This window comes from Aptenodytes forsteri, unplaced genomic scaffold (assembly GCF_000699145.1).
Source record: "Aptenodytes forsteri isolate BGI_AS27 unplaced genomic scaffold, ASM69914v1 Scaffold5, whole genome shotgun sequence".
Classification (NCBI taxonomy): domain Eukaryota; kingdom Metazoa; phylum Chordata; class Aves; order Sphenisciformes; family Spheniscidae; genus Aptenodytes; species Aptenodytes forsteri.
In genome coordinates this window covers 1,806,925-1,818,715 of record NW_008795672.1, presented here as the reverse complement: position 1 = coordinate 1,818,715, position 11,791 = coordinate 1,806,925, and the positions used below count along the sequence as shown (strand labels likewise).

The 11,791-nt window shown below is 45.0% G+C and overlaps 1 protein-coding gene across 1 annotated transcript; it reads right to left on the bottom strand.

Annotated features, from left to right (window-relative positions):
- Window positions 1–2,133: 2,133 nt before the first annotated feature.
- Window positions 2,134–7,342, bottom strand: AHSA2 (activator of HSP90 ATPase homolog 2). The gene is made up of 7 exons (XM_009282553.1): window positions 7,226–7,342; window positions 6,468–6,582; window positions 5,784–5,872; window positions 5,141–5,263; window positions 3,810–3,911; window positions 2,680–2,731; window positions 2,134–2,425 (listed from the first exon to the last, which is right to left on the bottom strand). The coding sequence occupies exons 1-7, from the start codon at window positions 7,340–7,342 to the stop codon at window positions 2,250–2,252; spliced, it is 774 nt and encodes a 257-aa protein (XP_009280828.1). The 3' UTR covers window positions 2,134–2,249.
- Between the last annotated feature and the right edge of the window lie 4,449 nt (window positions 7,343–11,791).

Sequence of the window (11,791 nt, the reverse complement as noted above, 5' to 3'; positions counted from 1 at the left end):
AGTTCCAGCACGTGCAGCAAAGACGGGCAGAGTGCAGGAGCGCTGGTGAAGCAAGAAGAAAACCTGTCCTTTTTTTTTTTGACTGTAAGGGCAGTCGCTCAGGGGCTGTTTGTGGGTGTGGAAGCCGATTGCCCCTTTCTTACGTGAGCCTGGCCTACGAGCAGGATGAGGGAGGTAGGTACTTCACATTTTAACTTGGGAAAGCTCGTAGGTATTCTCAAACTTAACAGCAGTGCAGGCAGGAGGGAACAAGCAGCAGGCTGAAGGAGGCCTCTCGCCTTCAGCCCACTCCCCTTTCCAAGAGGAAACGGGGGCTGGCCGGGGCTGTTCCTCCTCGCGCAGTCTGGGACCTCCCAGCAGCAGTTGCAGAGAGGTTTTTTTTTGGGGGGGGGGGGGGGGGGGGGGGGCAAGGGGGTTGGCCATCCCACACCTGGAAGCGAGTGGTGCGACACTGGAAACGCAAGTCAGTCACCTCTGTTTTAACACTGATAATTGGTCTGGTTGATTACTCCTGCTAGTGGAAGGAGACAAGAAAATTGAGACTAGCAAAACACAGAAGTAGCGGGCGCTTGTGACCCGAAGCTGGAAGGGGTTCTTTAGTCGGGAGGGAAAACCTGGGGAGGCTTACTTCTCAGAAAAGTACTAGGGCTGTAGGACACTCTGTTTGAGGAAACTTGTCATCAGATGTAAGTAACAGCCTACTCTCAATGTCACATAATCTCTTGGATCGTCTACACGTGAAACTGCTTAGCCGGATCTCAGTTTTAAACCTAGATTTTCTGTTTTTATTTAAAGGTCGCCCCTTTCGTCAACCAACACTCTAGCTGAAAAGCATCTTTGTATTCGAAATGTTGGGCTCTTTGTCCTTGAATATTTATCAAAAAAAGGTCACTAAATTCTGAGCATTCCGAAAAAGAAAGGTGCTAAAACGTGACATTTCTCAAGGGGCCGTTCTCCACCCTCCCTCTGGACGCCGAAAACGCAAGCAACGCGACACTCAGTCGTAACCAGTCTGTACGCCCATCCCGTCGCTGCGAGGTGTGTGGTGGTTCCTGTTACTGCACCGAACCTCGCCCAAGTTCAAAGGGGATAACTGACTGCGAACTTGTCGGGGAAAACCTCGCCTGTGGAAAAGAGCAGCACATCTTTACCTTCTGCATGATGCAAGGTTATGTCTGGTAAGGTTGCCGTACGTTGGTGTCCTGTAAAAATAGCATATATAGGACTTAACTTCTCTCCGAATTCATTTAGTTTGGCAGTATCAGTTAGTGGAGAAAATAAACTGCATGTAAAATCACGTATTTTATTGAGCCAACCATGTTTTCCGAAGGCAGCGTGCCCTTTTTTGGTCAATTTGTTTCAAATTGCATACTCCATGCACTTTTTATACAGCATTTGAGAATTAAGTTATCCTTGCTAACCTCAGTGCGGTGTAATTAAGAGTAACAATTCTTTACTTTCAATATCCCAGCTGCTCTCCTGTCACATTTCTCTAACAAACAGTTGCTCGCTTTAATTTGAGCTACAGAATTGCAGAGGGCCATAAATCGGTTAAGTGGAAGGTTTACAGAACTGCAGAAGGAAAGCGTTGTTACCGTTTGTTTCTTCCAAAAGAAATTTCACAGCGAGGTCAAGTAAGGGAGTACAGCGCATGCAGACTTAACCGTGGAAACCGTCATACCAACCCGAACTACGTGACATTGTTAATTAGCTTTCCCTCAAACTGTCTACAGCATTAGAAACAAATTCAGTCTGCGGTTAAAGCAAGCTTAAGAAGTATTTAAGGAGGCTGTAAACTCTCTCCCCCACATTTCTTGATGGATCTAATGTATCGGCAGTTTTATAATCCCTGTCAGCTCGCCTCCGGTGGGCACCCCATCTCCGAGAGGGATTTATTTCTGCCACTCGATACGCTGAGTACTGAAGAACTGCAAAGGCTTCCTACCGACTCAGGTAGCTTACCTGCCTCCGACGGCAGTACGTTACTGCAGCTGAACCGTTCCTACCCTCTGAAGTTAAGTTGCAGGCAAACAGAAGAGAGATCAGTTTCCCCAAGTAAAGCTCTTTCTAGACATAGTCTGACTTACTCGCCACCCCGTTCGCTAAAAATCCATAAATAATGCTTAAATTATATACAGTACCATAGAAGTGGGTCTTTATTCTTCCCACAAATAAATTACTTCTTTTAAAAACCGAAATGTTTAACCAAGTATAAAAAGTAATGCCCTAACAAAACTACAGCGCTGTTCTCATTCCAGCTCGTCTTTGGATCGCTGCAGTAAAATACGTATTTCTTCAAAATACTGCTTCTTCCAACACTGCCTTGTACTATCTTCATTAGAGACAGGAACTCCTTTGCACTCTAACTGCAGTTCCGTTTGAGCAGCCATATCCTTGAAATTCAAGGCGACCGTTGCGTAATGTTCTGAAGGAAGAAAATAGGACATTTCAATAAAGCGGTTTTTAAAGGATTACGTTTGTCGTTGCTAATTTCCTGTCTGCTTTTGCCTGTGTCTGCGCGAAGCCTGTTTTCACAGATGACAACTGCCACGGACATCAGGCTGTTCTCCACAGAACGCGGACTAAGCGAGCTTCCGGTCGGCGAGGCCGCCGACCGTCACGCTTGTGCCGTCTCCCTGCGAAGGGCAGCCTCCATTAGAGGGCCTCAAAAAGACTCACCATCAGGCCAGTTCCTACACCTCCACTTCAGGACGATTCTTTGGCTCGGGACCTGTAAGAAGATAAGAAGGTTCTCCCCGTTAGCATCCCAGATACTTCGCGTTACGACTACCCCACGCTAATTCTCCCCTGAAAAATAAGGAGAAGGAGTGTTATCTTGTGTAGCGGCAGACGCGTGCGTGTAAACAATACAAAGACTGGGTTTGGTTGGGTGGGGTTTTGGTTGGTTTTTTTTAAATAAACTGTTTTCATCAAGCTCTCAGCTTGCTACAGTCCTCCGTTTTGTTTTCTCTATGGGAAAAGGTCAGGCTGATTAGTTACTAAGTGAAAAACGATGGTTTTATCGCAGACCTTGAAACGGGCACAAGTAAGAAAGAGTCACGTTTACACCTCTGAAATTTGTGTATGTTTCCAGACTGAGCCCTTTCTGGCGCCAACAAGAGATTTCATCAGCTTGAACCGAGAATCCGATTTTCCGAGGCTCTGCTTTTTTAAAAGCCGTCCAGTTGTCAGTGATACTTACTGCCCGTCATCCGGATGGACGTTTGAGATGCCAAGTCTGAGCTTAGCAACTGTGAAAATGATTTTTCAGAGGTTTCAAAAATGGAGCTGAGCTCTAATTATGATCAATTTTTGCCTTCTGTTTGCAAAAGCATTTGGCTGGGGAGGGTGTAACATTTGTGTAGATGAGGCGCTCAGGGACATGGTTTAGCGGGCGTGGTGGTGTGGGTTGACGGTTGGACTCGATGATCTTAGAGGTCTTTTCCAACCTCAATGATTCTACGATTCGCCCTGAATAGACGAGAGATGATTTCTCCAGTTACGAGAGAAAGCGATATGGGTTTGGGAGATAAACCTTACGCCTGCTTTCTCTCTCCTCCTAGTAAAAAAGGGTGGCGCTCAGTTTTCTCCCCCGGTGCAGGTCACCAGGTGCAGTCGGCGCCTGCTCTTCTGATGGGGAAGAAACATCGCCAAACGTAATTGCAATTTTTTGGCTTTGTAATGAGGGAACTGAACATGCGTTGGAGACGCTGAAATGGCAGAAACTTAGGCTACTTTTTAGCTCGGAGAAGCAGCTGACACCCCTACCTTCCCCCCCATTTTAGAAGTGCAAAGTAGGAGCTTTTTACCAATTCTGCATATTCACCGCTGACGCAACCATCAAACATCTGAAGTTTGCCTCCTTTCTCAGCTTCAATCACAGCAGGACACTTCGAAAACTTCTGTACCAACTAGAAAAGAAAGAATACGGCACAAGTCAGTTAACGACAAATCTGTACCGATACGTAACGCGCCGTATTATGGGACGAGGGAGGTTTGCTGAGGAAAGGAGACGGAAGAAGTGAACTGAACTGTAAGACAGGTAAGAGTCTCTGCGCACTTTCATTTCATGCAGCCCTCCACTGAGGTCCGTGGTACCAGCAGGGGCCGATGAGGTGACGGAACGAGACTATAAATTCGTATTATTCTATGGTTCTATAAATGCCGAGAAGCCTGTGGTGGTAAATGCAAAGACTAAGCCGCCTGCACGGGGCGTGGACAAAGCACATACAGACACGCCCAGACGCGACTGGCTGTTACTCGCTTTGGGAATGAGGGAGACAGAGCAGCAGCCCTAGGAAGGTGCACGAGAGGTGCCGAGAGCCATTATGGTTTCCCATTGGTAGCGTTGGGATTCGAATTTAAAGGTCTCCGACACCAGCCCAGGCTCTTCTGAAGGGCACAAACCCAAAATTAGTAATGGTGTACTTCATACCCTACAAGCAACGGTATCGTTGCATCCAACAGTTAACCTAATTAACCCGTAAGCTGTGGATAACAACAGTGGCGGCGTTGAGCACGTCAGGCTCCTGAATGACAAGTACTTACATCAAAAAAGCTCAGCTTTTTCTACCCAGCAAAGGAGAGCCTGATTGAGCTGCATACAAACTACATAAAGATGCAACTTCGCTTTGTTTAGTTGGCTTTTCTTCCTGTTAAGGTCACAACCGGCCAAAAAGGTCTAAGCCACCCTAATAAGCTCTCATTAAAAAGGTAAAAGCGGAATGCTCCTACTGCCACCCTCTAGCGCTTTCTGATTGCTATCGCAAGAACTCGACAGCTTGTCAACGAGGTCAGCTACCTAGCTGTAGGAGTTGTTGTTCCTTGGTAGGAGACCACGCTGACACGCTGCCCCAATCCTTCCGCGTTTTCACCACCGAAATTCCTCAGTGGCTTAAAAGGGGAAGCTATTCAGCAAAACTTGAGGAGCAAACGATGACAATTACAAACACTCGGTGAAGTTACAAGAAAAGGGGTAGCTCATTAATCCTTCAGTTTCTGGACGATCACGTCTCTCCGTTTCATGTACGCAATTATCTGTACTTGACCCCGCGAACGTGACCCATCACTGATTACCTACACAACTATTCAGCTACAACAGCATCCGCATTAAGTTACATTGCCTACTGAAGGTACTTACTTCCTTAGTTGTGAAGATGCTATAAAGTTCGTCCGCTGGAGAGTTGAATGTTTCTCTCAGTAGTATCTGCACGGTTGGAATTTTTACACCAACTGTATCCGAAGACTGGGGTGAAACAGAATCCTGTAAAGCAAACAATATTCACGTGAACGAGTGCAAAATCAAACATTTAGAAGTTCTGGAACGGCAGGATTGTTGGTACCTGTGCATTCTTAAACATACTGCGTTGTGAATATACGTTACTTATACAACCTACTTCCATATTCACAAAATAAGCGACAAAATTATGAGCATGTGATTCGCTCCAAAGACACCTGAAGCTAACTTTAGCCAGGGGGAACTGATCCGTGCAGGTGAATTCCAGCTTCACCTTGCTGCAGCTACAGCCGCTGCAGAACAAAGCACGAAGGGGTACATGAACGCTGCTACCCTCCTTCCGCGCCGGGCAGACCCGTGCCCAGGATGTGTGACGGGTCATTTCTGTGTCACAGGTCCTGATCGCAGCAATGAGGAGGCAGCGCCGCCCCAAAGGCTTTCGCTTTTGCAGGTAATCACAGGGATATGCAGTTGTTACCATAGCAAAACCTAGAGGGACTACATCTATGGTAATACTAAATTCGTACAACACTTGGAGCCGACGTACTTGCACGGCGTTCCCACTTACTTTTCGCTCAGCGGCCAGCTCCTGACCAACAGTAGCTTTTGTTGGCAGAATCATTCCCAAGGTAAACTCTGTAAGAAAGAAAAGCGCTTTTCAGTATGAAATTGAGCCGTACAACCACCCGGACATTTACACGTGAAATGAAGATTGCTGGCCAAAACTGTGGAGAGTGGGAGAATTGGGATGTACAACTCCAATTCAGAGTTTCCCCACCTTACCCCTATGTTTTTATTAGCCACACAGCCTAACAGCAATTTCCCTTGAAAACACAGGCTTTTCAAAGTTACCCGACCCCAAATTAGTAACAAACATCTGCCCATTAAGGAATGCACCATCTCCCAAGAACTTCCGAACAGCACAGCAGAGAAATGACGAGCTGAGGGTAGGGCGTCGTGTTGCTAGCCAACCAGTCAGCCCGCAGGTCTTTCAGCGACCTCTGCGGCCAGTATGCGTAGCACAAGGCAGCCTGGGCTGCTACGGAAACTTCTGGCCGCCGCCATGTTTGAGAGCGATAAAGAGTTTGACTGGCAGGGCTAACTTATTTCATCTCAGCTGGTGACAATTAGAAATAAAAACCCACAAACCCAAGGACTTGTCAGTGTATTGCCAATCTATTCAAGAGACACCACTGCATAAGAACATTCCCACCACACTGGTTTAACTCACCTGTTTTAAGCGCCTTCAGGTAATCTCTCAGGGCCTCTCTGACTTTTGCGGTTCCTTCAGTTCTCATAAGGTCCTTCAGAACATCGCCTTCCCCTTTCTTTTTGCTAACGTTTATCTAGAAACAGAAAGATTACAAGATCTAAGAGGCATCGAAGCATGAGCCTTTTGGGTTCTGGCAACAAAGGAAAGTATTTTGGCTTTGGTTACTACGTTCAGAGGACAGCTGCAATCTCAAGTTCATTATCTTCTCGATTTATCCTACCTTTGCTAAAAATAAGTCCTCTGCGGTTTTGACTTAAATAAATGTAGTATCTCATCTCCACAGTAGCTTAGTCAAGTTCATCAAGTATAAACAGAGTTGCCTACTACACAGCAGAGGTGGAGGAATCTGTGGAAGCCACAGGATCAACTGCTGTACAGCCAACAAGGAGATTCCTTAAGTTCTTAGGTTTCGGGGAGGGGGGTGGTTGGGTTTTTTTAAGACTGCAACAAGCAGAGTTCTCCTCAAGTTTGTAGTTAGTGTATCGTCACAAACAATAATTAGCAAAGAGAATTGTGCACATTCCTAGTAGGTAAATTTGAGAACAGAGATAAGTCGTTATTCCGAGTATAAAAAAAATGAAAACATGAAATAAACTATCCAAGTGTAATTATCCCACTTAATCACAGGATAAATCAAAACATGATGCCTATGCGTTGATTAACGCTTTATTTAAGAATTCTGAACCTATATAGCCATATCAGTATTTCACACCTACCTCTGTATCATCTACCTCATTTTCTTCTGACAGGTTAGGAATTTCAACAGATCCCTTATGTTTCTCACCAGACTCTTTCACTGTACCTGTATTAACATAACGAATTCTTAAATGCATTATTAAAAACTATTTCCCCCATAGCAAGAGTTTTATCTTGGAAATGAGTTGTACGAAAGTGTTACTTGAAGCAAGTTGCCTCGAATCTAATTTAAAGGAACTACCTCGCAACAAAAAGTCTCAAACGCGTCACGGTACTTTCACAGGAAACTATTCCCGGATCTGTATTTTCCTGCGTAGATGCATTAAGGTACGTACGTGCACACAGGCACGTCTCGCTGAGCGCAGTTTGCACTACCGTTCTGCCACTGCTCTCACCTGCAATTGTCAGCCGGCCTAACGCTCTCCACTCACAACAACTTACGTCTGCCGACACAGAATGTGAATCTAAAAGGGGGTAGGGGAAAAATAACCTCTTCTTCCCCTAAATTTGTCGGCCCTTTATTTAGAAGCTCCCTAGAATGCTCGCTATTCCTTCCCGAAGATCTGAAAAGCTCCCAACATGCAGGCACGTCACCATAAAACGTAGGTGTGTAAAATGGACAGGTATACAGTTGACCTTTTTTTAAAAAATACGAAACTTCACTTGCAAATTTTTTAAAACAATTGTTCCTACTCTTAGTAGCTTTCCCACGAACTGCCAGCGATCACCGTACGTGTCAGAAAGACTTTGCAAGAGCAGAAATCACGCTCCCTTTCTGCGGCTTTCTGGGCAAAGGCCCGCCATCACTCACCTACACAGCTCTATGAACACGTTCTGGGATACGAACCCTGTACTGTACTATTTACCTCAAGACCTTACCGTGAAAAGACTGAATTTAAGGTCTGACGCTTTTTGTTTTCTTTCCGCTGAAGACTCTTCCCCCTTGCCTTGCAGAAGCCTTGTTATTTAAATTTATCCACTACTTAAACGACCTGAAAATCTCTTTAGCAAGCAGTAGCAGAAACACGCGGTTCTGCCCCAAACCCAGTTATCTTCATACTGTTGTATCAGCTTAGCTGTCAAAATGTACGCAACACAACCACAGGCTTTATCGGTCTATCAGCAATACTCTAAAATGCAAACAACCCAGTGTTAAGCATGACTGCAGAACGAAGGTAGACGCAGTATTTCTTTGGATTCTCTCACCTTCAGAGGGGCTAGCTAGATCCAGCTACTGCTTAACAGCACTCTCCTTTCATCGCTTTTAATTACCACCCTGAAACGACCACCACGCTATAGGGGGGCACTCTGCACAGATCTAACCTAACGTGCTACCCGCCAAGACCACCGTAAAGTACACAAACCAACGCTCCGACCTTTCTTAGCAAGAAAAAAGAGCGAACGATGGTTAGTAACGCAAAGCGGAGTACGGTGCAAAGATCCCTTCCTAGTCAGGAGCCGAGTCGATGAAGCACAGCGCAATATGCAAAGTCTGTTAGTCCAGAAGTAGACAACCACGTCCACACAGCGCAAGGCTAAACTAGAAGACCTCTCCCGGGCTCCTCAAGGTCTCCCAGGAGAACCTGTCAGCTCAAGTACGAAGCCATGTGAACTAGTTAATTATACCGCTAAAACACTTCTGGGCCCAACGCAAATCACATGCAGCCAACTCAATTTTCTCTTTACTGCTTTCTTCCAGCTCCAGGATTAGTACAGGCAAAACCACGCAACATTGCCTTTGCAGACAGTAAAGCAAATCTTATTTTCGGCCACTCTCCCCAAAAAGGAAGTGCAAGCATGCAGGAAGAAGTTTTCAGGAGCAAAACACACACCTGACTTCTATCCATTCAGCTGATTTTATTAACAATTTTCACAACTCTTAAAATAGAGATTCCCAAATAACACAGGCCAGACAACAAATTTAAATTCATAAAAACAGTGAATAGATTTCTCCCCCCCTTCAAAAAATTGCTTGTCCAAGGGATTAACACAGATGGTACCTGTGCTGGATGGCAAAGTCCCATCAGCTAACAAACAGAGCTGGCTGGTCAACGCTACACAGGCCGAACGTTGGTACAGCTCTGCATTTTTAGCATCACTGTAATGTAAGCAAAACTATTACCTTTTTATCAAACAAACAATCAAATTATTTGTTTGAATCCCATGGGACTCCAATAACAGACCTAAGAATAAATGATTTTTTTGTTTCCTGCCAATCCGTTACTTTAGAAAATTAATAACGAAAGCACATGTCTCAGAAAGACCTACCTATAAACCCACTACTGAAATACCTACGTTTTAAAAGGGCATACGGGGTTTTCATAAAGCTTTCATCACAAGGTAGAATAATTCATCAAAATCCTCCTTACATCTTCAAACAAACCACAGAGAGAACAGCCATTTTGCTCAATTGTAGTGCCATTAAGTACCCTTAGTTCCTCCCTTTCTTGTTGCTCTGTAATCTAAATTGCTAAGGGCAATGTTTTTCCAACATCGGACTTTTCAAACCGGCTGCAAATTTCAGGATTTATATCATCTTGTTCTTGTGTATCCAGGTTTTAATCATGGCTTGAATTACTAGTTATCCTAGAAGTCTCGTAGAAGGAAATAATCACAGCAATTAGTGTTTTTAGCAGTTCAGTCTGAACTCTCACTTCTAATTCAGAGCTCTCCGAAAACACACAACATGATGGCTATCAAATTAAGAAAGCAGTCATCAGCCCTGGCTCTTTCAGAATTTCACCGTGTAGTAGCAAACTCCTTTAAAACTAAGCTCTCAAAGACATTACCACCCAGTGCAACACTGAACTGAGCAAAGTACCTAATGCAAATTAGAGCTGTCTATAGTTAAACGCTGAAAAGCTTAAAGACCTAGCAGAGGAAAAAGAATTTGGAAAGAATTTGTACAGAAATACCAACAAAGTACTGTGCGCCTGCCCACTTCTAAGCTTTATTTATACACTGAAATAAAACAAACAACCCAACAAAAACAAACCAGTGTTTAAAACTTAGATGACTTTAGCTTATCTAAAAAAAAGACCCAAAACATCAAAAAGCTGAATACAGTTATTTAAAGTCTACTGATAGAAACTGCACGACACAGTGTAATGTTTGTCTTCCTCTCTGTTAACATTTAGATCCCAACTGTAAGCATGTTCTTAGTTTATAACACACTTGTAACACTTAAAACATAGTTAGCTATCAACGCAAACAAAAATAAACTAATAACGGTACTTCTCTAAGTCCCCTATGATTGTGGGAGCAGACCTCCATTCCAAATCCGTTCAAATACAAGCACTGATCTCAGCATCGAAGTAAACGTTGAAGTCCCAGTCAGCCACACCAGGAAAAAAAGTCATGAGAACTGCACTGGAAAAGGAACCACGAAAAGGAGACGTGCGAAACGCTGGCAGCCCACCGGAGCAGCCAACAGCATTACCTGAAACGCTGATCCAGAGACTACAGTCCTGGTTTGGGGCGCGTGGAATTAAGAGGGGGAAATTAAGGACGGCCCTTGGTATTCCCACCTCCTGTAGTAACAACTGAAGCCTGAGGAATAAGTACAGTATTTTGGGGAGGAACCACCTGTCATTTGGCATTACAATATCCATGTACGATTGCCCACGCAGGTGCTTTTTATCAGCTCTTCCTGCTTCTTACTCCAGCGCAAGAGATGGCCCACAATTCGCCATCAAGTTTTAGGCAATCAGTAAATGGAAAGAATTCCCTGATGGTCCCAAAAGACACAGGTCGGTCTGCAAATAAAGAGCTGCCGTGGGACAAGCACAGCGGAGGATGAACCTCCAGGAGCTGGGGTTGCGAGCAGACGCAGCACAACAAAAATGCATGGGCACAACCCCCGTTATCCCAAATAATCCAGAATTATTTCTAGTTTCCTTATTCCTACTAAAACATTTTTTTCCTCGTGTAATTCATTATCCTCAATGTAAACGACCCTAGATTTTTGGAAACGTCTCCGCTTCTACACTTCTTCGTTTCTCCTGTTTCCTGCTATCCACGTGCACTAAGCACACAAGCTGTAATTCGTCCACGCTAGGAAACGACAACAATTCAGGCACGCTGTCGTAAGCAAGACGTGTCTCATCACAACGGAAGTATTTACTTCTTGCAAAGCAAAACGAGGAATACTGTGCTGATATGCTGTTAAAGCAACGCTAAGAAACGCGTGTGGTACAAAAAAAAATTGGATGAAGGGAGAAAGAAGACAAGCTAGGGTTTCGAGATTTAAAAATAAGCATTTATGACAGTTCAGGCCCACGTGTCTCCTGCAACCTCCCTGCGATTTTGATTCACTACGGTTCATTAAAAGATTCCTGTTTTTCCAACCCAAACGAGGCAGTTTACTTTCCAAAGTGATCGCCCCCGATGCCGCAGAGCGAATCGGCAGAGCCCGCGTTGCACAGACCACGATAAACTCGAAGGCAGCCCCTGTCAATGCCCATCTTCCCGCGGAAGCTGGGGCCACGGGTGGAAACACGCAGGGCTCCCAAGTCACCGCGCTCCTTGAACCCGGGAAAGGCTGAGCAGGCCCGGGGACTTTCTCCCGCCGCAGGACGGGGGGCGTC